The sequence below is a fragment of the Poeciliopsis prolifica genome, unplaced genomic scaffold (genome assembly GCF_027474105.1).
Source record: "Poeciliopsis prolifica strain line A6 unplaced genomic scaffold, Auburn_PproV2 SCAFFOLD001, whole genome shotgun sequence".
Lineage (NCBI taxonomy): Eukaryota > Metazoa > Chordata > Actinopteri > Cyprinodontiformes > Poeciliidae > Poeciliopsis > Poeciliopsis prolifica.
In genome coordinates this window covers 765,635-793,496 of record NW_026562376.1, presented here as the reverse complement: position 1 = coordinate 793,496, position 27,862 = coordinate 765,635, and the positions used below count along the sequence as shown (strand labels likewise).

Here is a 27,862-nt window from a genome sequence, read left to right as displayed (position 1 = left end):
CACAACTGAAGTCATTATTTTTGGACCTAAAGAGGAACGATCTAGAGTTATAGATCTAGAGTTATAGATCTAGAGTTATAGATCTAGAGCTATAGATCTAGAGTTATAGATCTAGAGCTATAGATCTAGAACTATAGATCTACAGTTATATATCTAGAGCTATAGATCTAGAGTTATAGATCTAGACCTATAGATCTAAAGCTACAGATCTAGAGCTATAGCTCTAGAGTCAATGCACAGCTTCAGTTATTACAACTAAAAACTAGCGATCAGCGAGTCATCACTACTCCCGAAACCTGGGAGTAGTGATGACCTCTGACCTGAACCTCCAGAGTCACATAAAGATAGTTACAAAGTCGGCCTTCTATCACCTGAAGAACATCTCCAGGATTAGAGGACTAATGTCTCAGCCAGATCTAGAGAAACTCATCCATGCGTTTATCTTTAGTCACATTGATTATTGTAACAGCGTCTTCACAGGCCTGTCCAACTAATCAATCCTCCAGCTGCAGCTGATCCAGAAGCTGCTGCTCCTGTTCTCACTAAAACCAGGAAGATAGAGACATAACAGCAGTTTTAAAGTCCCTCCACTGGCTCCCTGTAGCTCAAAGAATAGATTTTAAAATCCTGTTGTTAGTTTATAAATCACTGAACGGTTTAGCACCACAATACATCAAAGATCTGCTGTTGTTGTATCAACCTTCCAGACTCTCAGGTTCTGGTTCTGGTTCTGCTCTGCATCCCCAGAACCAGAACCAAGAGAGGAGAAGCAGCTTTCAGCATCTATGCACCACAAATCTGGAACAAACTTCCAGAAACTGTAAACCAGCAGAAACCCTGACTTCCTTTAAATCTCAAGTAAAAACCAGCTGATTAGAGTTTTATTAGAAATGTAATATGGAACAATGTATTGTTGATTCTATGACTTTGTGTTTTTGTGTTCATGATGTAAAGCACTTTGAAATGCCTTGCTGCTGACATGTGCTATACAAATAAAATCTGATTGATTGATCACACTCACACACACCGCCATGCAGCAATGTTGTATTTCTGATGGATTTCTTCCACTCAGCAAAGTTTCTGCTATTTTCTGTAATTTAAACAGTCGAGCAAAAACTTAAAGCTAATGAACAATTCTTTCAGTTGTTAAGATGAAATCAAGTTGCATCAAATGGTTTAATCAAAGCCCATTTCTTTGCTATTTATTGTCAGAGACTTGGAGCCGTGGCGGTAAAATTAAAATTAAAGAAAAAGAAAATTAATTAGCCATTGTGTCGGGATCAGAGAGAGCTGCTGCACGGAAACAAAGGATATAAGTGATCACTCCGTGTTCGTTGGAAAGACGGACGAATTGAGTTCAAGAGTCTGGCTGCAGTGATTTCAGCTCTTCTCTGCAGAGAACAAGATGAACAGCTCAAATGATTCAGCTGGAAAGAGTCTCTACAAAATACAGAGCGATTCAACATTCATCTGAAACAACTGTTTCCCCCGGCTGAAGCTCAAAGCGCCGCAGGACTGGGTTTTCTCGTCCAGCTTCCTGCTTTCAGTTCACAGCAGATCCTCTCCGTTTGCTGGCAGAAGCTCGTCCTTCCACTAAATTTACATATTTTCTGTCTCTATTTTAGAAACCAAATAAAGAAGTGTTTCTGTTTCTCTCATAGCCATGATAGAAATCATAAAGGACATTTATGGCTCCCATCAATAACATCTCCTGCTACAAATAAATGACGGCATGGCTGAGTCTGTCCTGACAGAAAATATCACACACACACGCACACACACACACACACACACATGCACGCACACACACACACACATGTCTGGGCAGGATTATAATCTCATTAGCAACTTCACACACAGAGGAGCCGTCGCTCTGGGTTAGCGCTCGATAAGAAGCAGCTTCCATGGTTCAGGGACCAAAGGTTCCAAACCGTCCGGCGAACAAACGAAAGGACGAAGTGAAGTCATGCCGATCATGAAGTTTGCTCATACATCAGTTTTTGGATCAAAGATAATATTTATGGACTGGATCCATTTGTGAGCTGAAGTATAAACCTTAGAGCTCGGCATCCTGACTGTCAGTTCTGGAAGCCTTTAGGAACTTTTTCCTTAATCTCAAGGCTTCATTCACAAAACCTTCGCAGGAAAACCATCCAGTGAGTCTGCAGTGGATCCATGCAGGGAGGCCTGTGTGTCCACATCTGTAATATCAGGACTAATAAATGACCTTCATCACCTCTGGAGAGCAACACCATGAATGCAACCTTCAGCTGACGTTTCTATCAATAAAGTTCTTCCAGATCACGATTAGTTTGGCGAGAAACATTTCAGTCACTTTGTTTTAAACATCTGCAGCCGTTTCTGCGTAGAACAGCTGGAGGCAGAAAGAGCCGTTTCAGAGGATCAGTCATGAGTTCATGTTTTAGTCAAGATTCTGTTTTTAGGAAACAATGGACTATGACAGGTTGGTAAAAAACTCACATTTCATCGGTTATTAGAAAGCAGAAATAAAAGTGATGTTGGGATGATATTTTTTCATTCTGATGCCAGCTAATATCCCAACACAGGATTAACTGGGATTAGAAAACCACTGAAGACAGAAATAGTTTCATTTCTGCAGACATGAGTTAGCAGAAGCTTAGCGTTAGCTCCCCTCTCTGCTTTGATAGGCCTTGTTGATCACCTGGCTTGTAATATTTCTTGAAATGTGTGAATAAAAAATAAACTGTTTCTCAGCACTTTGTCGCATTTCTGATGGTGGATTTTATTAGTAGTCTGAAGAGAAACTCCGGCCAAACGTCTGGTTTCAGTTTGTGATTCAACATGGCCGCCGCGTGGACATGGCCGCCGCCTTAACATGGCCGCCTCAGCTGTGGAATAAACTGGCTTCAGGTATTTTTGTAGGAGAAAATCTTCCAGTCCATCATGTGCAGCTTCACAGCCCAGCAGCTCAGCACTGATATCAGTTACTAAAATTTTACCTCAAAAGGTTTTGACCTTTATGTCCAACAGCATTCCAGCTAAATCTGCAGGATTTTCAATTATTCTTGTTTTTATCACTTTGTTTTGGCTGAAAAGCTCCAACGTCCACTCTGACCTTTAGCAGCCATGCAGCACGGTGTTTGTTTCAGCGGGTAGCCGCAGCGCCGCGCCGCCGCAGACCTTTACCTCCAGGAGTGCAGCTGAACAGAGCAAACATGATTATCTCATAAATCCTGGAAAAAATCAAAGCCAGAATACAACATGGAGAGAAAGTTGAGGAAAACCAAAGCTAATAAATTTGAAATCTTAAATTTAAACTTCAATTCATGTGATTTTTCTGAAGCTGTTTCATATTCCGGTCGCCTGCAGATATAAAACCAGACGGTGACCAGTTGGAGAGAAATATCAACATTTCTGTGTGAAACATGACAAACTCCTGACCAATCACAGCCCGCCTGCCAGAACGCTGAAGCTCATTGGCTCTGCCACTCACTGGCTCCACCCACCAGTTTCATTGGCTCCGCCCACTGTTCCTGTTTTGCGACCTCTGAACCCGTTGAAGTTCAGCTCCATCTTCTGGGGAATTCATAGAAACCAAAATGAGCCCGAAGCTTTCCGTCCAGCGAAGACGAGGCGGCTGATTCATTTTGATGTTTCCTTTTGGTGGCGCTGCTTTCAGGAACCGTCTCCATGGCGATGTGGAGGTTAACCAGCACTAAACTCTGACGCCGCCATCTTGTTTCATCTGGTGAAGCAGGAAGTTGCTCTCAGTGTCTTCAGAGGTTTTAGAGTCGTTTCCTGCAGTGGTTCTTGGTGCAGCGCCCCCACAGGCCAGGAGGGGAACAGGCTGTTTGGACTCAGAACCACAACAGCTGGAGAAGTTCTGGTTCCAGTAGAACCAACTGGACGATCAGAGGGAAAAATACCCTCTAAATAAAGTGGAAAGAAGTTTAAGCTGAGTTAAAAGTGCAGAAATGATATGATTATAACAGCAGCTGCTCTTTAGCTCTTCAATTCCCCTCATTCCCTTCCTGCTCCAAGGTGGGGCTCCAAGGTGGGGCTCCAAGGTGGGGGTCATGCTTTGCAGCGATGATCATATTTATCTCACCTCATCATGACCAATTAGTGGTGGGATGAAGCTGCTGCAGCACCGGTGTCCCTCCGCTCCCTCTGATGAGTCTGGGGGTAATTGGGGTCAAGGTTGGGGTGAAGGCTGCGGCGGGTTCCAGGAGGAAGCAGCGCCCGGCCTAATCCAATCAGCATCCATCAGGCTACGCTCTAATCGCACCATTTACCCAGCAGTTAGACGCCATCAGGGCTGGAGTCGATCCTTACTGCAGCCGGCTCCGGTCCGAGAGGAACACGAATCCGCTCCGGGTGTGACAGCATGGCGGCCGTCTAAGCTAAAAGCAATCATCAGAGCCATCAAAGCCCATCTAGCATGTGTGTGTGTGTGTGTGTGTGTGTGGTGTGTGTGTGTGTGTGTGTGTGTGTGTGTGTGTCTGTGTGTGTGTCTCTGTGTGTGTCTGTGTGTGTGTGTGTGTGTCTCTGTGTGTGTCTGTGTGTGTGTCTCTGTGTGTGTGTGTGTGTCTGTGTGTGTGTCTCTGTGTGTGTCTGTGTGTGTGTCTCTGTGTGTGTCTGTGTGTGTCTCTGTGTGTGTCTCTGTGTGTGTGTGTGTGTGTGTGTGTGTGTCTGTGTGTGTGTCTCTGTGTGTGTCTGTGTGTGTGTCTCTGTGTGTGTGTGTGTCTGTGTGTGTGTCTCTGTGTGTCTGTGTGTGTGTCTCTGTGTGTGTGTGTCTCTGTGTGTGTGTGACTATACTCAGGCTCCTCCAGTGAAGAGCCCAGGTGTTCCTGTTAAAGTGTTAATTAGATTAGCAGAGATCAAACTGTGCTGCGCTGGCGGTGGAGTAAGAGGCGGCGCTGCCCCGCATGGCCACCGGCTCCAAACGCGCCTCGTCATCCACCAATTAGAACTAATTAATCACTTCTTCTCTGCTCACTTCGTCTGTGGGAAGCTGCCTGGTGCGATCGCTCAGACCGGTTATGGATCATTTACACCAATAATCAATAAATAATCACTTCTCGTCCTGGAGCCACTGAAGAATCCTGACAGAGACGTTCCACACAGAAACTTACAGCTTTAAAGGTTAAACTGGTCAGACTGGTCCCACCTCAAGGAGGATCTGTGACGAGCAGCACCAGAACCAACAATGAAGACCAGCTGGACATCGACTGGACCTCCAGAACCTCAGCAGGTCATTTTTGGATTACCACACATTTTTTATCTGATGATTATTTCTGAGGAATTATTTTGGGTTTTTATTAAAAAATGAGACCTAAATGTTTTAGTTCCTATTCAGAAACGCTGCTGGCCCTTTAAATCAGCCTTCACTAATCCTCATCATTTTGAAATTAAGTTAAAACAAGAAGAAAATCTGCAGAAAGTTTGGTGGAAGGATTCTCCAGTTGTTTCTCTGATCTACAGGAGAGAGACTCACAGCATCCGGACCCAATCTTAGCGGGTTTCTGATACTCAACCGGGCCCAGAACAAACCGGGCCCAGAACAAACCGGGTCGAGCGCGACTGTGTTCCTGCAGAGCCTCAGAACCGGTTCGATTCCCCTTTGTGTTTATGATGTAAAGCACTTTGAAATGCCTTGTAGCTGAAATGTGCTATACAAATAAAATTTGATTGATTGATTGATTGATTGAACCAGAAACATCTGCTGGATTTTTCTGCAGAAATCCGCCCGGCAACTGATGACATCATCCTGAGGTTGCTATGGGGTGTGCAGACTTTTCATACTGTGTGGATAAATATTTGATATTCCAGCATACGCAAAAAATGAGCCTCAAGTTAAAAATTAAGCTTTGCTCAGCATTCCATGGATTCGTGATTTATCTATTTTTCATAGCTCCTATTTTTATAAACACATTAATTCAGGTGGAGCTTCAGCTCCAACCTATCAGAGCTCTTTAATCCTCACTTCCCTGAAACGTCTGAATGACTTCAGAGGAAACGACCGCCGACACAAACACACATTCAACAAACCGAAGTGAAGCTTGACTCAATAAAAATGATCATTTTCTTTGATTTGAATCCTTCAGATCAAAAGTACCGGATGGAGTTTAGAACCAGCAGAACAAACCAGACCAGAAACACTCAGAGCTTCACATTTCATACACATTTTATATTTCCTTCATTTACCCGGTTAAATAAAGGAAATATTCATCTTAGTTTTTCCAGTGATAAAATGTCTAATAATGTTAAAATAATAATGTCTCAGTAATAATCCTGATTTTTTGATCCAATGCGGAATAATAATAATAATAGAGGGAAAATGAAATGAATTATATAGATAATATAATGTGAAGAGGTTTTATTCGTATTAAATGATGTTCCTTTATGTGTCATATAAATGTAATGTTTTTTGAATCAAGGTGTTTTTCTGTGCAGCTGGAAACGGTGAACAAACTAATGAACCAAGATGTGTCTACTGCAGTAAGTTTCCAGGGTTGCTGAACTTCCCCAGACAGTTATTTGGGAACTCGCTGTTTTTCCCGTGGCCTTCGCTGCATGGAGACAGAGTGTTTAGTTTTCACCTCCCGTAAACATTACAGTGAATGAGCATACAAGGTTTCGTATGTTTTCCTTTGTTTCTTTTCTTTGGTCTTAGAAGATCGAGTCTCCGCCTCGGTAGTAAAGAGATGAATAAAGTAACTATGCAACTCTGGGTTCCTCAGAGCGGATCCTAATTTGTGCCTAATGCAGTTTATTTCTTGATCTCCGTCTGCAGATGTATTAAAGATTGTTTTTACTCCCTGACTTTTGTCTGGACCTCAGTCTCTGAATTGTGCACTTCACAATAATGATGCTGCAGTTTACCTGGATCACAATTGGAAATGTTGAAAAAGCAGCTCAGCACAAGCTGCTTTATTTTACTGGGTTTTTAATCAAAAGCAGATTTTCTGAAATTTGGCAGAAAATAGTGGAACTAACTCTGTCTGTGGAAACAACTCGGTCTGAAGGTGTGGCCGCCCCTCGTGGGGATACCGCCCTGTTGAATCAGCCTGAAACTCACCAGGAACATTTTCACAAACTATTTGCTAAAGTTTCGAAGAGCTGCGGCTGGACTCCAGTTTTCCCCTGAGCTGCATGAAGCTGCAGCAAAACCTGCGCCGATATAATTCACATAAAAGGAACAGAACACAACTCAAACCTGCATCTACACGTCTAATAAAAACAGCGGGATAATTTATTTCCAGGTGAATAATCCTGCTGCTTTCCCAGCTGATCCATGTTTACTACAGATCCCCGGATTCCCGGTTCTTCCCTGGGAATTCTCTAAAAGCTGTTAAAGATCTCCTCTGCTCTAACTGGGAAAACCCGACATCTTTGCCGAACGGCACGAAGCCAAACCTTCTTCAGCAACTACTTTGGAAATAATTACAGCTTCTCCATAGTAAATATTAATCATCCAGTCTTTTGTCGCCTGAAATGTCTCCGTCTCTCGTGGGACGGTTTGTTGTCGCCGTGGCGCTCTGGGCCAGGCGGACTGATCCGGCGCCGGCTGAAAGGGGGACAGCTTGCTTCTAATTGCTGGAAAATGTCAGCACAGTTGATGACGAGTGATTTGTACGACAGCAAAGGGAATGAAAGAAAAGGTAGAACCGATGAGACTCATGCAGACTAATGCAGCCGCCTGTTCCTCTGCAACGAGCCAATCAGAGCAGCACAGGAAGTCCCTCTGACCAATCAAACAAGATCATCTAATGATCAAAAATATTTTAGCAGACTAGAAATAAGACAAAACTGTCCAGCAAGATCCAGGACCTTCATTCACCAACTCCTTAATATTCATTTAAAAAGTATTTTTTCACTTATAAAACATTTTCCCACATCGTGAAGAAAGAATCTGCTGGACGGTGGATGTTTTTCTGATCTTGTGTTTTCTGCCTCTGTAGTTTCTGGGTGGAGAGTTTTTTTCCAGCAGCCATTGTAAAGCCATAAAACCAGCTGAGCTCGTCTTCTGGTTTTTGGGCTGAGTAATCCAAGTGGAGCGTGGGTTGCTAGGGCAACAGGGCCGGCCTTAGCGCCGTCTTTAGCGCCGGCCTTAGCGCCGTCTTTAGCGCCATCCTTAGCGCCATCCTTAGCGCCGCCCTTAGCGCCATCCTTAGCGCCATCCTTAGCGCCGCCCTTAGCGCCGCCCTTAGCGCCGTACTTAGCGCCATCCTTATCGCCGCCCTCAGCGCCGGCCTTAGCGCCATCCTTAGCGCCGTCTTTAGCGCCGCCCTTAGCGCCATCCTTAGCGCCGTCTTTAGCGCCGTCCTTAGCGCCATCCTTAGCGCCGTCTTTAGCGCCATCCTTAGCGCCGTCTTTAGCGCTGGCCTTAGCGCCATCCTTAGCGCCATCCTTAGCGCCGTCTTTAGCGCCGGCCTTAGCGCCATCCTTAGCGCCATCCTTAGCGCCGTCCTTAGCGCCATCCTTAGCGCCGTCTTTAGCGCCGGCCTTAGCGCCATCCTTAGCGCCATCCTTAGCGCCATCCTCAGCGCCGCCCTCAGCGCCGCCCTCAGCGCCGCCCTTAGCACCGTCCTTAGCGCCAGCCTTATCGCCACCCTCAGCGCCATCCTTAGCGCCGTCCTTAGCGCCGTCCTTGGCGCCTGCCTTAGCGCCGTCTTTAGCGCCGCCCTCAGCGCCGCCCTCGGCGCCGCCCTTAGCGCCGTCTTTAGCGCCGCCCTTAGCGCCGCCCTTAGCGCCGTCTTTAGCGCCGGCCTCAGCGCCGCCCTTAGCGCCGTCTTTAGCGCCGGCCTCAACGCCGGCCTGCACCTCAGGCACCTGTTTGACTCGCGCTTTTGGAAATGCGCTTCGGGTCCGTCAGCATCCGCTGCGCGGCTGGCGCCGGACGCAGATGCAGCCGGACCGGCGGTCAGGAAGGCTCCTCACGTGCGCCAGCGCCGAGCGGCCGCCCAGACACTCCCATTCTTCAACCGGATTGATTCTCCTCATCCCGACAATCCGGCTCATCAATATTCAGCTTCACAACGGCCAAAAATAGCAGCAGCATGCGGGGCTCTCTGAGAGCCTGCTGTTATAAATAGAGTCAGATTTCAGATAATCTCTCAGAATGTGGAAACTTCTGAACCGTCATGTTTTTATACGGCTCGTTTCAGGTGAGGGAGCTCAGATTTCCCACAGGGGAAGTTTTGGCTTCCAGGCAGGGAATCAGTGACACATTATTCATTAAAATGGATTTATCTCCACTCCCAGCTGACCAGATATCAGCTGGGAACATGAATCTGGTGAATAAACTTTAAGATTTGCACTGGCCTGCAGCTGCACTGCTACAGTTTCTCCAAAGGATCGATGTGATGATGCGTTCACTGAACCCGGCTGACAGTTTGTTTTAATTGTGTGATCAGTCAGAAAACCTCCATCTGTTCTGCTTTATTAATGTTTCAGATCATCAAAGGAACCTGATTGCAGCAAAACTAATTTTACAAATAAAATTTATTTAATTCAGAAAAACTAGATTTTTTAAATGACATATTTTGAGTCGTCCTGCAGAAAACAGGAAGGATCTCCAGTAGCAGTCAGCCTTCCAACAAATTACAGAGGCCTCTGACTGAAGCTGAATGGCAGAGTGATGATCATGTTAACATGCTAACATGATGACATCAGCAGCTGTTAGCAGCTCTGCTGATCCTCCTCCTTTGCTTTAGCTTCACCGTGTCAAAAGGTTTGAACTTCCTCTTCTCTCCATTTCAGCTCCTCCAGGATTTGGGGTCAAAGTTCACGCTCTATTTGAAATGTGGAGATACAAAGTAAAAAAATCCTTCCAGCTGCTCAGGATCCAGAACCAGACAGAAAAACTATGGAACAGAAACAACTTTCAAACTTTCACTGTCTGAGTCTCATCTCTTCATTTCATATGTTTTTTTAAATACTATGAGCCTGAGCCGGATCAGAACCAGCCGGAATGCCATTACAGCGCCACGATCCCAGGATCAACAAGGGGCATAAAACTCAGAAACAATACTTTAGTTTTTTCCAGCAGAACCTAAATCCAGCCTCCAACATGGCGGCGCTGCAGATCCAACATGGTGGCGTTGGTGATCCAACATGGCGGCGCTGCAAATCCAACATGGCGGCGCTGCAGATCCAACATGGCGGCGTTGGTGATCCAACATGGCGGCGCTGCAGATCCAACATGGCGGCGCTGCAGATCCAACATGGCGGCGTTGGTGATCCAACATGGCGGTGATCCAGATCCAACATGGCGGTGATCCAGATCCAACATGGCGGTGATCCAGATCCAACATGGCGGCGTTGGTGATCCAACATGGCGGTGATCCAGATCCAACATGGCGGTGATCCAGATCCAACATGGCGGTGATCCAGATCCAACATGGCGGCGCCGTAGCTCCCACTTCCTGCTCAGACTGGAGTTCATCCTCCAGGCTCGTTTAATGAATCACTGAATCTTCGCTGCTCATCTCTGGATCTTAGCAGCAGCTCAGATAAAATAAATCTCACACAGAAAAACATATTACGCTTTCAGTTTTTCTTCCTCCCAGGGATTTATATCAAAGCCAAACTGGGTTATGTTTCCTCCTCTGAGAGTATGTAAGCTTCTGAATAAGATCTGTTTAAATCTCCATAATCCTTGACACAGAAGAGAAACAATGTTTGATCAGTGAAGTCACATCCTCCCGTCTGTCATGCTGCTGCAGTCAGACGAGACGGAGAGAAAACGCACAACAGAATCGTCCCAACGTCTCTTCAGACGATCAGGATCCGTTCAGCAACAGGAACTTTCCATTCCTCAGATGAACCGTGTTCTTCTCTGACTGTTCATTATGTTGCATTTTCACAGAGTTCATAATGTCAGGAAAAATAAATGTTTAATTTCTACATTTCACAGGTTCAGGTCGTTTCGTTCTGTTAGGTTTGTATTTCCTGTCAAAGCTCATCAGAGTTTTACATATTTCGGTTTTATTTGTTCTGCAAAGGAAGAAAATTTAAACACATTTCTGTTAAACTAAGCGCAATATTTACCTGTCAACAGGTCACGAATCGTCATAAAGTAAATATGCCTGAGTTATTTTAAATGAGCTCATTTTCATCAGCGCTCAATTTGACGGTTCTTAAAACTGAAGTAAAAATGAACTGAATTAAAAACAAACAACAATTTTAGTGAGTAAAACACAGTTCATGTTACAGAAATGTGAAAAATTGATTATACTATAGCTCTATTCAAATAAGAAAAGCTGAATCGCTAGAATAAAACTTGATGATTGAAGAAGAGATTATAAGTCTTCATTGATTCCAGCAGCAGAAGAGTTTCTGGGTTTAAAACGAAGCAGATGATCAGGTTTGGGTCATTCTGGTGGGGATGATGTTGCCCTTAAATAAATGAATCATAAAACAGTGAGTAATAAATGAGTGTGTAACGTCTGAATCAGACATGATCTGATTCAGACGTTACACACTCATTTATTGGTCCCACAAGATGGCGGCGCGTGTAGACGCAGCGGCTCGGAGCTCCCGTGTTTTCGTTTTTGTTAGCCTGTTTTTATTGATGTCTTCGCTCAACACACCACTGGAAGCCTTGACAACTTATAGCAGATCAGAACTGTGGAACATAGGAGCACAGTTTGGACTTCACACACCCACCAAGCTGGACTTTATTCCTCCAGAGCTGCTTCGAACACCTGGAACTATGATCATTCCCCCCTGCTGCGAAGGCGACGGAGGAGGCAGCGCAAACAAAAGAGGGGCAAGAGAGCCGGCGTGCGTGCAAGGCTACAAGCTAACCCTCACAGACCGGCCCTCACAGACCGGCCCTCACAGACCGGCCCTCACAGACCGGCCCTCCCCAGCCTCTTCCTCGCCAACGCCAGGTCCCTCGTCAACAAAATCGACGAGGTGCGACTCCAAATTATCTCTCGCCGGATGGACAGCTGTGTGACTGTTGTCACAGACCTGGCTGGATGAAAACATCCCAGACTCAGCGGTGGAGATAACGGGGCGCGCTCTGTTCCGGGCGGATCGGACGGCAGCTTCGGGTAAGAGCAGAGGCGGAGGTTTGGCATTGTATGTACACAATGCCTGGTGTACAGCCACACACTCTGTCGGCACATTCTGCTCTCCTGACTTGGAATATCTGGCGGTGAAATGCAGACCCTTCGAGTTGGTGAGAGAACTCTCGTCCATTGTGATCGTGGCCGTCTACATACCACCGCGGGCTAATGCTAAGTTAGCATTAGAGGAGCTATACTGCCTGATCAGCGGGCAGATGAACTCCAACCCGGAGGCGGCCATGATTGTGGCGGGGGACTTTAACCACGTGGAACTGAAGGCTGTGTTTCCCAAATTCCACAAGTTCATAAACTTTCCCACCAGAGACAATAACACTTTGGATCAGGTTTACTGCAATACCCCCGGAGCCTACAAGGCTGTAGCAGGTCCACATCTGGGCATGTCTGACCACATCTCAGTGGAGCTGATTCCTGTCTACAAGCCTCTGGCCTGCAGAACTAAGCCGACCACCAGAATAGTTCAGGTCTGGACTGAGGAGGCCTCCTCTGCACTTCAGGACTGCTTTGAGCACACAGACTGGAGTGTGTTCAGGGACGGAGCAGACTTGGAGGAATACTCATCGTCCGTTCTGTCCTATATTCAGTTCTGCACCGACGCTGTCCTCCCTGTTAAGTCCATAAAAGTGTTTCCAAACCAGAAACCATGGCTGGACAGCACAGTACGGGCCCTGCTGAAAGCCCGGGATGCTGCCTACAGATCTGGAGACAGGTTGGTTTATAGCAGGGCCCGGTCGGAACTGAAAAAAGGAATTAAGCAGGCCAAGCTCCAGTACAAACAGCGGATTGAGGAACACTTCATCAACAACAACCCCCGAAGCATGTGGAGAGGCATCAGGACCATGACGGACTACAAACACAGCACTCAGCTGACCAGCCGCGACCCCACCCTGCCTGACACCTTAAACAGCTTCTTTGCCCGCTTTGACACAGTGGGCAGCAGAGAAGCTGTACATCTACCCCGACTGGAAGAGCAGTACCAGCCTCTCGTCCTGCAGCAGCACCAGGTGACGTCCACCCTGAGGAGGATCAACACCCGCAAAGCTACAGGACCGGACAAGGTGTCAGGCCAGACGCTGAAAAGCGCCGACCAGCTGGCAGGAGTGTTTCTGGACATTTTCAATCTGTCCCTGCAGTTCACCATGGTTCCTGAGTGTCTCAAGTCTTCCACCATCATCCCTGTACCGAAGAAGACGACCATCACCAGCCTGAACGATTACCGGCCCGTCGCTCTGACCCCGGTGATCATGAAGTGCTTTGAGAGGATTCTTCTGAGGTACATCAGACACTTCATCCCTGCAGACCTGGACAGCCTTCAGTTCGCCTACAGAGCGAACCGGTCAGAGGATGCTGTCTCCATCACTCTGCACACAGCCCTGACCCATCTGCAGCATCCCAACACCTACGTCAGGATGCTATTTGTAGACTTCAGCTCAGCATTTAACACCGTCATCCCAGACAAGCTGGTGCTGAAGCTACTCAAGGTGGGGCTGCCTGCTTCACTGTGCCACTGGATCAGAGACTTCCTCACCAACAGGCCTCAGGTGGTGAGAATAGGTGGCTCAACATCGTCCCCACTGGTCCTCAACACAGGCACACCGCAGGGCTGTGTTCTCAGCCCAGCTCTCTTCACCCTGTTTACACACGACTGCGTTGCCATCCACCCCACCAACACAGTCGTCAAGTTTGCGGACGACACAACAGTAGTGGGTCTCATTTCAGACAACAACGAGACCCACTACAGAGAGGAGATTCTGCAGCTCACTCAGTGGTGTTCAGCCAACAACTTGGTGCTGAACACAGGGAAGACCAAGGAGGTCATTGTGGACTACAGAAGGTCCAGGAGGACGGGTCACACTCCCCTTCTCATAGATGGAGAAGAGGTGGAGCGTGTGGACAACATCAAGTTCCTGGGCCTCCACATCACCTCTGACCTCTCCTGGAATACCAACACCTCCCACCTGGTGAAGAAAGCACAACAAAGGCTCTTCTTCCTCAGGAAACTGAGACGGGCTGGACTTTCTTCACGGCTGCTCGTGAACTTTTACAGGGCGACGATCGAGAGCGTCCTCTGCCTCAACGTGACTGTGTGGTATGGTGGCTGCACAGCACTAGAGAGGAAACAACTGACACGGGTGGTGAGAACAGCACAAGGCATTGTGGGATACCCCCTCCCAGACCTGGACTCTATTTACATAGGCCGGGTCAAGAAGAGAGCTGGATCCATAGCCATGGATTCCAGCCACCCGGGCCACAGTCTGTTTGTGCCGCTGCCATCAGGCAAGCGGTTCAGGAATATACGGACTACAACAAACAGACTGAGAAACAGTTTCTTCCCCACAGCCGTCAGAGCCATTACTCCCTGCCGCCCCCTGCTGCCCCCGCCGCCCCCTCCCAGGCATATCATAACCTCACATACCCCCCCATCCCCACACAGCCATATTGTTCTGCACTTGCACTGTCACATCATCTGCACACTTTACCATAATTGGACCTGCTGCTTCTTCTTTGGTGTGGTTGAGTGCCTTTAGTTAATTTTAGTTGTATATATATTATTATTATTGTGTGTTTGTTTATTTAATATTGTATTTTTTGACTTTTTGCACGGGAGTTGCAATAGAAATTTCCTTGAATCCTGTTCAATGACAATAAATGCTATTCTATTCTATTCTATTCTATTCTATTCTATCTATTCTATTCTATTATCTATTCTATTTATGCTGCAGACGTTTCCAGACCAGAACAGAAACATTTTCCTTCCTGTCTCTTTGTGGCCCAGATTTATCAGACTGGACCGCCGGTTCTGTCTGAACCCGGAGCCGGCGTCAGCAGAATATTGACCCGATTCTGCTGCAGAAACCACAGGACTGCTGATCCATTCATAAAAATAGGTTCTGGTTCTGCTGGGGTCCCTCAGAAACCTTTGAACTCATTTGAATCATGAAATGAAATAATAAGTCGGATTAATTGATTGATCTGAAATGAATTTTCGTTACAGAAATAAAGTGAATTTAACTGTTTGGCCTCATTTGAAACTAATTTTCCTTTTTCAGCGAGGAGGAGAGGGCAGGGGGGGCAGCAGGGGGCAACAGGGGGCAACAGGGGCAGCAGGGGGCAACAGGGGGCAACAGGGGGCAGCAGGGGGCAACAGGGGAAGCAGGGGGCAACAGGGGGCAGCAGGGGGCAACAGGGGGAGCAGGGGGCAACAGGGGGCAGCAGGGGGCAACAGGGGGCAACAGGGGGAGCAGGGGGCAACAGGGGGCAGCAGGGGGCAACAGGGGCAGCAGGGGGCAACAGGGGGAGCAGGGGGCAGCAGGGGGCAGCAGGGGCAGCAGGGGGCAGCAGGGGGCAACAGGGGGAGCAGGGGGCAGCAGGGGGCAACAGGGGCAACAGGGGGCAGCAGGGGGCAACAGGGGGAGCAGGGGGCAGCAGGGGGCAACAGGGGGAGCAGGGGCAGCAGGGGGCAACAGGGGCAACAGGGGGCAGCAGGGGGCAACAGGGGGAGCAGGGGGCAACAGGGGGAGCAGGGGGCAGCAGGGGGCAACAGGGGGAGCAGGGGGCAGCAGGGGGCAACAGGGGGAGCAGGGGGCAACAGGAGGCAGCAGGGGGAAGCCGGGGCAGCAGGGGGCAACAGGGGGAGCAGGGGGCAGCAGGGGGCAACAGGGGCTAAGAGCTGCTCTCTGCACCTAATGACAGCGCCTCCTCACCTGGACCTGCCTGACGGCCTCTCTTCCACTTAGCAGAGACATTTCCTTCCAGGGAGCCGCTGTCGTCTCTCCTTAATTATCACGCCCTCGACCTCAGCGCCTCGCTCTCCGGTCCCTCTCCGGTCCGCTCTCTGGTCCCTCTCCGGTCCCTCTCCGGTCCGCTCTCCTCCAACGCCTCCTCCTCGCCGCTGTCCTTTCCAAACCTCCTCAGGACTCGGAACGAGTCACAACTCTTGACTCCCGGAGATAAATCCTGAACTTTGAAAAGGTCTGGTGTTTCTTTTCTGTTTGCAGAACCATTAAAACGAGCGAGTATCAAAGAGCTGTAAAAGTTTAGTCCGTCTGTCTGGCTGCAGGTTCAGGTCCATCAGATTCTCTCAAAGCAACATTTTACCTTAAAGCTACAGGAAATATTTATTCATTTTGTTCCACTTTATCTTCTGTCTGCAGAGAATCAATGTCTGAGTGTCAATCAAGAATGACCCTGTGGGTGACCTTCAGGATGACCTTTGATTTCTGATCAGAATGAAATGAATATAACACAAATTTCTTAATAAGGTTTTTAAAACTGACTAAAAAACAGAATCAAAGATTTGTGGATGTTTATAAACCAGGTTCTCTTGACCGAATCGTTCAAACTAAGCGTTTCTGTGCAGAACTTAATTTGAACTTTGACCCTGAGGACGTTTCAGCTGAGCGGCTCGGAGATGTTTTATTTTTTATTTGAATAGAAAATGAAAGTGGAAATAGAGTTCTATTCTCAGCTGCTCGACTCTTATTTTGTTTTATTTGATGATTTGCAAACTTTATGTTTTATTTAAATGAGGAAAATGTGATTCAAGTTTTGGCTTTACAATAATCTAAGCCTTGCTTTGCTACAAATACTTTAAATATTGAATAAATGTGTTTATTATTGCACATTTAAAAAAGTTTAGATCATTTTGGTCCATGTGAAAAAGGTTTGCACATGCCTGCGTTAGAGGACAGGAAACAGTTTAATGATGGATGATGATGCAGCTTCCTGTGGAAGTTTCTGCGCTTCGCTGGATTTGAACAAATGGACACAAATAACAGACGTGATTTTTTAAAGGCTCTGACGTTCCTCAGCAACAAGCTTTCAAAACTTTGGGATGTGATTAAACTGCTTGTGCTGAAATGTATGGAAAAACATTTTTTTATAAAAAAAGGTTTTCATTTCTTCCAAAGACCAATCAAAGGACTGAAAAATAATCCCATAAACTTCTTCCTGATTATCCGTCTGCGTGGAAAACACTTTCAATCCGACCTCTACTTTTACGTCTACATCGTTAGAGCTTCACTTCTTCTGTGTTTTAATGATCAAACTTTGGTTTGTCGTTTCCAGACATTCTTTAATTTGTTTGTTGTCTCAGCTGTTTCCAGTCTGCTGATAATAATTCACTCGTTCTGGTTTTACATTGACTGTTTCTGCTGGAGCTCAATTAAATCGAAAAGCAACAAAGACTTGAGATGCACGTTTACCCCGAGCCCCCCGCCGCCACGGCGCCCCCTGGGGCTCAATTTATCTGGAGGAACACGCAGCTTAAAAAATACCAACTGTGATTGACATCTCTAACCTTCATTGGAGTGTAATCTTCATCTTTAGCATCCAGAGATCTAATTAATTAGGAAGAATCTCATTTCCTCACTAATGCAACTGGACATGAGCATGACAGAGAGGAGGAGGATGAGGAGGAGGAGGGAGAGGAGGAGGAAGGGTTAGGGTTTACTTTGATTAGACCTTAATATTATTTTATATTCTGTTTTTGTTTGACTCGTTTTTAAATGTTTTGTGGAAGATAAACTGAAGCTTTCTGGGCGAGGCTCCGTGTTAAAGGTAGTTTTAATAAATAAATAAAGTCTTTCTATATCTTGTTTCAGGTTAGTTACAATCACATACATTTTTTCTGTTGGATAAAAACCACAATAATGAGAGAAAATGGCAGATTTGTTTATTTCTGTCTTCAGATTCAGAAGTTTACATACGCCTCCTGCAGTGATTCATGAAACATGCCTGCATAAATATGGACAGATTAAATGTGTTGTCAGCTGAACTGTCCATCTGTTAAAAGTGATTTGATTCTGATGGGAGTTCCTGAGGAATTGAAGGTCATCAATCAGAGCTGTGATTGGAAATCGGAGGGATAAACAGGAAGTGTGGATGTTTAAGTGTTAGCCTCACAGCGGTGGAAGCTCCACCAACACAAACGTCTTCTGTAATCAGCGCCTCGTTAAGGTGAAATAATCCGCCTGACGAAACTGAAGGTCAACAGCACACACGCCCACGTTTAGAGAAAAACAGAGAAAATCAGCGTTCAGGATGAAAACCTGACATTTTGCCTCCTTTCGAGGCGTCAGGCTGCATCATAATTACAGAAAGTCATATTAGACTAATTAGAATATTTCAAAATGCTTGAATAGAAAAGCTGACTGCTGAGCTTCTGTCTACAAAAACCCAGAACTGGAGACAAAATCTGCAACATTTCAATCCAAAAACTGTTTTGCTGCTGAATTATAAATCTCAATATGAGCTCAGCATCAAATATATTAATAGTTTATGATCTGTTCTCAGGTTGTTCATGGAGCTTCTTCAGGGATCTGGACTGTGGATGCTAACTTTAGCGTTAGCTGCTACAAGTTTAGCATGTAGATGCTATTTAGCATAGCATTTGGGTTGGAAGCAGAAATGAACCCAGTTGGCTGAGAGGAGACGCTTGAATATAAATGCTCCAGCTTGGAAAAACTGACTTAGAGTTTAAATTTTAACATGTTAAAATCTACATAATTAATTAATCAGAATTGACACATTAAAAAAAAACGTTTCCATAGAAAAACTGACTTTGGTTCATTTTTCCTCCATCAATATTTTCTGAACTTTAAAATCAGGATTATGAAAGATGATCAAGCAGAAGCTGTTGACACCTGCCGGCCTCGGGCCCGGCCCCCGCGGCCCCGCCCCTTGGCCCCGCCCCCGCCCCCCGTGACCCCGCCCCTCTTGGCCCCGCCCCCGCCCCCGTGACCCCGCCCCCGCCCCCGTGACCCCGCCCCCGGCGGCCCCGCCCCCCGTGACCCCGCCCCCCGCGGCCCCCGTCAGCCGGCCTGATCAACGTCTCCACGCCGCCGTTCCTCCCAGGACAGGATCTCCAGCCGCTCGTCTCCTCACACCTTTCCAATCTCCACATCATAATTGGTGAATAAATGGCTGTTTACAAACTGAAGTGTACATCAAAATCTGCGGTAATGAAATCTTATCAATGTTTTCCGAACGCTGAATTATTTGCATATAAATGACATAATATATTAAGTCTCTCCGGCCTCTACCTGGGAGGAGTAAATATTTCCGCTCTGCTTTGTCTCGTCGGCGCGACACCAGGAAACGAGACGCTAATTGAAGAGAGGAGAGCATCTTTATGTGAAGACTGACATTCAATTATGTTTGTGGGGATCAGATTAGGTGGCGGCCCCAGAAATGTTTGAAAGCAACATTTTGCGGAGCAGCAACTCCGGAGGCGGCTGTAATCTGAATAGCCGAGGCGGCGCCGAGCGCGGCGCTCTGACTGGAGCGGCTTCGCTGCGACCCGCCGGTAATTGGATGTCCACAGTGAAGTGTTGACAGGAGTGGGAGACGAGGCTGACAGAAACAAAGAGAGGCAGGAAGACAAAGGAGAAACCAGAAAAAACAAGAAATCAATGTGAAGAAGAGGCCGACGAGGAGGATGAAGGAGCCGGAGGAGATCACAGCGTTTGTTCCTGCAGGGAAGCGTTTCTGTCATCAGGCATTCAGCTCACAGGCCAAACAAGCCATTACACACGACGAGCTTCCTTATCGGACCGCCGCCATCAGCAGGCCACCGCCATCAGCAGGCCGCCGCCATCAGCAGGCCGCCGCCATCAGCAGGCCGCCGCCATCAGCAGGCCGCCGCCATCAGCAGGCCGCCGCCATCAGCAGGCCGCCGCCATCAGCAGGCCGCCGCCATCAGCAGGCCACCGCCATCAGCAGGCCGCCGCCATCAGCAGGCCGCCGCCAAGGTCGCTCATGTCACCCAGCAGCCATAATTACCTCTGTTTTATCTGCATTTATACCGTCGCAGCGCAAACGGATAACACAACATAAACATGTTTACAGTGCAGAGGACTGAAAATGATCTGATCTGATTACAGCTCAGCACAGAAACGCAACAGGAAGTGGATTACAGACACACTCAGAAACACACATTCACCTTCAGAAGCAAAACCACCCAAACTCCCCAGGAGCTTTGTGATGTCACACCTGATGACATCACAGGTCACCTGCTCGCAGCAGCAGCCACCAGTCCGACGCTTTGAACAGGAAATGATCCGTGTTCATGTTCAGTACAAATCACAGCAAAGCACGAATAAATCAACATGACAATAACAACAAAAATAAAGTCATAATGAAACAAAACAATGCAAGAAAATGAGACTAAAGTCCAACACCAGAATAAAGTCCCTTTGACACCAAAACGCAGCAAGTTTCTACAGGAAACTTGCTGCGTTTGTGTCGTTTCCTTCCTGCAGCCAACAGCATCACAGCAGCAATGTGAGCTCCAGGAACATCCTCCATAACTGCACAGCTTCTCAAAACAAAATATAGAAAACTAAATATTTATCCTACAAGTGAAAAGGTTTGCCAGAGAAATGGCTGTTTCTTATCAATATTCAATAATTATTGCCCTAAAACAGGCTGCAGTGTGCTGCTTGTTGGGCTTATTTCTACTGTACCAAGATGTTTGAATGCACTGCAAACTGTGCTCTGTAGCGCCGCCCCGGAGGTAAAAGAAGGAACAGTTTGCGTCCAGGGTGTGTGGGGTTTGCAGAGATGTTAGCTGAATATTCAGCTAGAACAACTCAACAAAGTTTAACTCTGAGACAAATATTAAGGACATATTTGATCATCTGAATATAATCTGGCAGATTAAATCTGTTCAATAAACCCAAGACGAGGAACCGAGTCAAACTGGACCAGAACCGCGTCACGTTTTCCTGATGATGGATTTCTAGCGACCCACTCCTGAAAACATCCAGAATTATAAAAGCACAATATCCTACGGAGGATTTTCAGACGATCTCTAATTACCCATTATTACCCCCCCGCCCCACGTCAGGCAACAGGTGAGGCTTTTAGTGACGTCTGGTTTTAATGGCTTCCTGTAAATGATAACAGCTCTCCTGGAGCTTTCTGAGCTCATAAAGCCAAACTCGTCAGAGCAGAAATATTAGCTGTCAAACACGACCGCCTGGCATCGATCCGACCGCGGGGCAAAAGCAGCCGGGGTGGGGTAAAGCAGGGAGAGGGGGGAATAAATGTGCATATTTTATCCGGGTGGAGAAAACCGTAAGAGCTTCAGCTGATTTCTGTGACAAAATTGATTTTCCAATCTTCCTTAGATTGCTTTCCTGTTCCTGTGCAGCTCAGGTGTCGACAGAAACACTCAGAGCTGAACGATGTCAGGCAGTTTCAACAACATATTCCACACAAACTGTTTTCTCCACTTCTTCTGGAGGGAAAGTTACTTTTCCTCAGTCGCAGTGAAGCACAGTGATGGCCGTCATGTTGACAAGAGTTTCAGAAGGAAGAGTCCAGAAATCGCAGATTATTTCTCAAATTTCAGGAATAAATGGCTGAAACCCGCCAGGCTGAAACCCGCCAGGCTGAGACCCGCCAGGCTGAAACCCGCCAGGCTGAGACCCAGGCTGAAACCCGCCAGGCTGAAACCCGCCAGGCTGAGACCCGCCAGGCTGAAACCCGCCAGGCTGAGACCCGCCAGGCTGAGATGTTTGAATGGACCTTAAACCGACTGGCTGTCCTGGGATTTTCTGCATTCATGCAGACAGAACCAGAGTAACCGGGTCGGGTTTATGGCTCTTCCTCTGGGGTTTGGTTACAGCCTGACATGGAGCAAATAAATGATCTCTGTAAATCTAACGAACCAACAACATGAGAAGTTCAAGCTGCTTTCTGAGCTTTTCTCTGATATTCTTCCTTCCTGAACGAAGCAGTGCTGCAGCTCCACAAGCCGGATCCGGCGGTTCTGATTGCATCTCGTTTCTTTGTATTCTAATCAATTACTCCTCCGTTTAGCGGTTTGCGGCGTCTCAGAGATGGGCTCATCAGGCCACTTAGCCGCCATGCTGGCAGCAGTTCCGGATGGCGGGTTTTCAGCCGGGCTTGTTGGACAGCACCAGGACCGACTGTGTATCAGCTAAATTAAAGCGTTCGCTAAATGTCTGACAACAGCTAATATTCCTCTTCCAGCAGCGAACCCAATCGATGTTCTGGCATTCGTCACCCTGCCAGAAAAGCAATCACGGCGCCGTCTCGCTCCGGTTCGACGGCGACATGGAGAGACGCTCGTCTGGCTCACGCAACACACACACCTGATCCAGACACACACGCCGCTCCGCACAACGCCAAACATAAAGGTCAGCCGTCAGCGCCGTCCACCGGTCCAAACGGGCCTGACTGGGAGCGCCGACCGACTCACCTCCCGGTCCAGTAACGACGGAGAAATGACGGTGACGATGTCGCCTTTCTCTGCGTCGATGTAGAACATGTTGGGCGAAGGTTTGTCCGGCCACTGCCTGATGATGTTGTAGCGCAGCACGGCGTTGTCGGTGTTGGGGTCGTCGGCGTCGAACGCCGTCATGGTCATCACCGTGGTTCCTGAGGGAAACGCAGAGACGGAGGAAATCAAACGGCTTTTCTTCCCAGGAAACAGCAGAAGAAACGCTGGAGGATCCAACACCTGACTGGGCCAGTTTCAAAGAAAAACCTTGAAATCAAACCCAACAAACCAACAGCAGGTTATGCAAGAAAACATGAAAACACAGAATCAACTTCTGAGTTTCAGTTCAGCAAACAAACAAAAAACATGTTCAAAATGTTTCAGTTCCTTTTAGAGTCAGAAGAAACAGCAAACTTCAGACTGAGGAATATAAAATCACATAAAACCCACAGGTCAAAAATATTAAGCCACCATTTGGTTGAGCAACATTTTAAATTACCTGAACAATTGTTAGATTGAATTCAATCTGTTTTCAAAGAAAAGCCACAACAACTAAAGGCACAATTTGTTTCCATGTTAACACACAAACTCATTAACTTTGCTTTAAATGAGCCCAAAGCTGGAGTTTGATGATAACTGACACAAAAATGAAACATTTTGAATTTTGTAAAATTGATCAACACTGTGAGCTTAGTGAGCAACAAACACTGAACACAATGAACTCAGAGCTGATTGTGGGTCCAAAACACTGTTTGGTGATCTAAACATTTCTACTGGAGTCGTGACAAAACCAGAGAAAACAGGAGAGGAGCGAGGAATCAGCTGCAGAGCGATGGAAGGTTATGTGACCAACGAGGAGGTCATGTGACCAATGAGGAGGTCATGCGACCAATGAGGAGGTCATGCGACCAGCTTGACCCTCTTCACAGCGACTGATGCAGCATCACTTGTTAAAATGTTCAATATTAAAAAGATCCTGGTGGATAAAACTAGAAAAAATGTTTCCATCCCATCATATCCTGGTAAAACTACGAGACGAAGCAATAAGAAGAAATCCTATAAAGTTTATTTATCGGACCGAATGATCGGCTGATCACACACACACACAGACACACACACACACACACACACACACACACACACACACACACACACACACACACACACACACACACACACACAGAGACACACACACACACACACACAGACAGAGACACACACAGACACACACACACACACACACACACAGAGACACACACACACACAGAGACACACACAGACACACACACACACACACACACACAGAGACACACACACAGAGACACACACACACACACACAGAGACACACACACACACACACAGACACACAGACACACACACACACACACACACACACACACACAGACACACAAACACACACACAGACACACACACACACACACACACACACACACACAGACACACACACACACACACACACACACACACAGACACACAAACACACACAGAGACACACACACACACACACACACACACACAGACACACACAGAGTGAGGCGGCTCGGCGGCGCCACCAGGGGATCGACAAAGTGAAAAACTGAGATGAAGCCAGACGACACAGACCAGATAGAGAAAGAAGAGTGAACTGATGCTGGAAGGACTGGCAGAGCGCAGACGGCGTTGGATTGCATAGAATGTCAGAGTGGAATTTCTATTTCAATTATCCATCTTCTAAAAGCAGGAATGGGATTTCTCTTAATCAGAATGAAGGCAGGGAAAAGACCAAAGGCTGATCCAATCCAATCCAAGGTGTGAATGAGATCAAAGGAAGTTCAAAGACGGATCGTCTTCTCCGACATGAATTACCAACGCTGAAACGCAGGATGCAGCGGAGATGAGCCGAGATGAAACAGAGAAAATTACAGGAACAAGAGAACGGTGGGAGGAAACGCTGCAGCACAAACCGCCTCTCCACCTGGAACTCGCTGCAACTCCCGTCATGCATCTGCAGCGTAAAAATATCTGGGTATGAATCCACAGAAACTCCTGGCAGAGCTGCTCATATTTCCCCAGCAGCAGCCGCGTTGCTGCAGCAGCCGAGACAAAAACTGCATCATCCTGACATAAAATCCACTTATGACATCAATTATTCATAAATATAAAGAAACAGGCAGCAAAATAACTTTAATTTACAAAAAATGGCAGCATCACAGACCTGTCTCCTGCAGCATCGCAGACCTCTGCAGCATCACAGACCTGTCTCCTGCAGCATCACAGACCTCTGCAGCATCACAGACCTGTCTCCTGCAGCATCAGACCTCTGCAGCATCACAGACCTCTGCAGCATCACAGACCTGTCTCCTGCAGCATCACAGCTCTCTGCAGCATCACAGACCTCAGCAGCATCACAGACCTCTGCAGCATCACAGACCTCTGCAGCATCACCTCTGCAGCATCACAGACCTGTCTCCTGCAGCATCACAGACCTGTCTCCTGCAGCATCACAGCTCTCTGCAGCATCACAGACCTGTCTCCTGCAGCATCACAGACCTCTGCAGCATCACAGACCTGTCTCCTGCAGCATCGCAGACCTCTGCAGCATCACAGACCTGTCTCCTGCAGCATCACAGACCTCTGCAGCATCACAGACCTGTCTCCTGCAGCATCAGACCTCTGCAGCATCACAGACCTCTGCAGCATCACAGACCTGTCTCCTGCAGCATCACAGCTCTCTGCAGCATCACAGACCTCAGCAGCATCACAGACCTCTGCAGCATCACAGACCTCTGCAGCATCACCTCTGCAGCATCACAGACCTGTCTCCTGCAGCATCACAGACCTGTCTCCTGCAGCATCACAGACCTCTGCAGCATCACAGACCTGTCTCCTGCAGCATCAGACCTCTGCAGCATCACAGACCTCTGCAGCATCACAGACCTGTCTCCTGCAGCATCACAGCTCTCTGCAGCATCACAGACCTCAGCAGCATCACAGACCTCTGCAGCATCACAGACCTCTGCAGCATCACCTCTGCAGCATCACAGACCTGTCTCCTGCAGCATCACAGACCTGTCTCCTGCAGCATCACAGCTCTCTGCAGCATCACAGACCTGTCTCCTGCAGCATCACAGACCTCTGCAGCATCACAGACCTGTCTCCTGCAGCATCGCAGACCTCTGCAGCATCACAGACCTGTCTCCTGCAGCATCACAGACCTCTGCAGCATCACAGACCTGTCTCCTGCAGCATCAGACCTCTGCAGCATCACAGACCTCTGCAGCATCACAGACCTGTCTCCTGCAGCATCACAGCTCTCTGCAGCATCACAGACCTCAGCAGCATCACAGACCTCTGCAGCATCACAGACCTCTGCAGCATCACCTCTGCAGCATCACAGACCTGTCTCCTGCAGCATCACAGCTCTCTGCAGCATCACAGACCTGTCTCCTGCAGCATCACAGACCTCTGCAGCATCACAGACCTGTCTCCTGCAGCATCACAGCTCTCTGCAGCATCACAGACCTGTCTCCTGCAGCATCACAGACCTCTGTCTAACCCAAACTGTGAATCCTCTGACTTGTTCTTCACAGCCAAACACAGAAAGGACAAAAAGGGGAGAAATCCTGAGAACCACTGAATGCCTCAGAATGAATCGTGACTGTTTCCTGCTGAAATCGCGTTTCTGTGCGTATGAAGGATCGTGTTTGTATTTCACCATATTGGTAAAGAAACAGCAGCAACAATCTGTGCTTTGATGAAAACTGGGAAACTTCTGGCTCTGCTGTAAGATAAAGTTTTCTGCAACACAAACAGTTTCTGAAAAATTCACATCATCGTGTTTTGTAGCTATGATGTGAATTTTGAAGTTTGATTTTAATTGGAACATTTTTAACCCTTTCATGAGAGTGAATTTGAATGAATTGAGAAGCTTTGGATCCTGAAATCTTTTCGCTGCAGTCGTTCAGAAAACATCTGAGAATAAATGAATAGTAAAAAAGCAACTTTCCTTTTCTTCCTCTGTCTTAAACTAGTTCATTTATTTTCTCATGTTCCTTATTGAAGTCATTTTACAGATGAATTGTGACAAAATTTCTGGGTGATAAATTATTCCAAAGGTCATCCTGTGATGCTTCCTGTGAGTAGAAGCTGATAGTTCAGCTGTTGGTGTTGACCTGCAGCGGCGCTCTGATCTGCGATGTGATTGGTCAGAGGTCAGTTTAGGATGGAAGCCTGCATGTTAGAGAAGCTAACAGAGAGCAGCCGCCATGTCTGTATGCTAATGAGGATCCATATGTAGACAGAGCTACGCTAATGAGGAGAGAAAAGCCACAGACAACTTGAGTCTACGTGATGACAATCACACCATGGTAATGAAATCAACTCTTAGCTTGATAATTGAAAAACTAAATGAGGCGTAAGAAGTCATTTTCAGGAGGGAAACATTCAGAGTGAGACGTGAATGAAAAGCACTTTGCTTCCAGGACTTTCAGATTTTCACCACAGGTTTAATAAACATGCAGGAAACAGAAAACTTCATCCATAAGTTAAGTATTTGAATTCAAGACCATTAAAACATTCTTATCCTCAAATCTAATGACCACTCATTTGATCCTTTTTCTAAACTAATTGAGTTTCGGTTCTCACAACCGAAACGTTGAATATGATCCAGTTTCTGATAAAATGTGAGTCATGAGTTTTTAAATAGAGTTTTTAGATCAGATGAATTATGAAGACAATCATGTTGTGTTGGTGCTTCACTCGTTGGTCAGGATTTCTGTTGGCAGAAGATCGATTTGAGTCCATCGATTTACTTCTAAGTAACGGGGTCAGGTCGCCATGCCAGCTGCTTTCACATTGGTCAACATTTCAATGCAGCTGTTTGTGTTTCTTCTATGTTTAGGATATTGATCATAATTTATCCAACTCATAAATGATCAGCAGAGGAAAACACAGGCGGGATGTTTTAGCGCGGAACCAAGAAGCCGCGTTCTGGAGGGAACGTTTAGAACGTAACACCAGAACAGGACGGAGGACTCCCAGCTCTCACTAAACTCATATTTAGGAATATTAATGTTTCTCCTGCAGCATCAATCAAACTGAGAGGCTTTTCCGACAGAAACTCGTGATGCATTCGGGTTCGGCTGGGACAGCAGGCTGTCCAATCAGTCGTTGTTTAGACATCGATGGCGGAGAAGTGAAACCATCGATCTATACAGGTTTTAAATCATCAAATCGAACATTTCAGAAACTGAAAATGTTTGTTTACTGCTGATCGAAGCGCAACACAAACATGCTGAGTCGTGATTATTATGCACCATTAATGATGACTGGTCACCAGTGCCTGGTTCCTGCTGGTGAACTGGCTGTGATGATAACTGTGTTCCACTTATTTCCTAATAATTAGTGAGAATATTTGCTTCTTTCCAGAGATGCGAGTTAAATCCTTGTCATGGAAACTCCAGCTTCCTGGTGCTGAAATCCTCATTCTGTGTTTTCCAAACTTCCTCCTTTTATTTTTGTTCTTATCTTTCC

At 46.9% G+C, this 27,862-nt stretch overlaps 1 protein-coding gene across 1 annotated transcript in view; it reads right to left on the bottom strand.

Moving 5' to 3' along the window:
* cdh13 (cadherin 13, H-cadherin (heart)) overlaps positions 1-27,862 on the bottom strand; it is a 278,962-nt gene that overhangs the window by 89,712 nt on the left and 161,388 nt on the right. Inside the window, 1 exon segment of the mRNA XM_055040045.1 lies at positions 22,309-22,487. Coding sequence (XP_054896020.1) covers positions 22,309-22,487 — 179 coding nt within the window.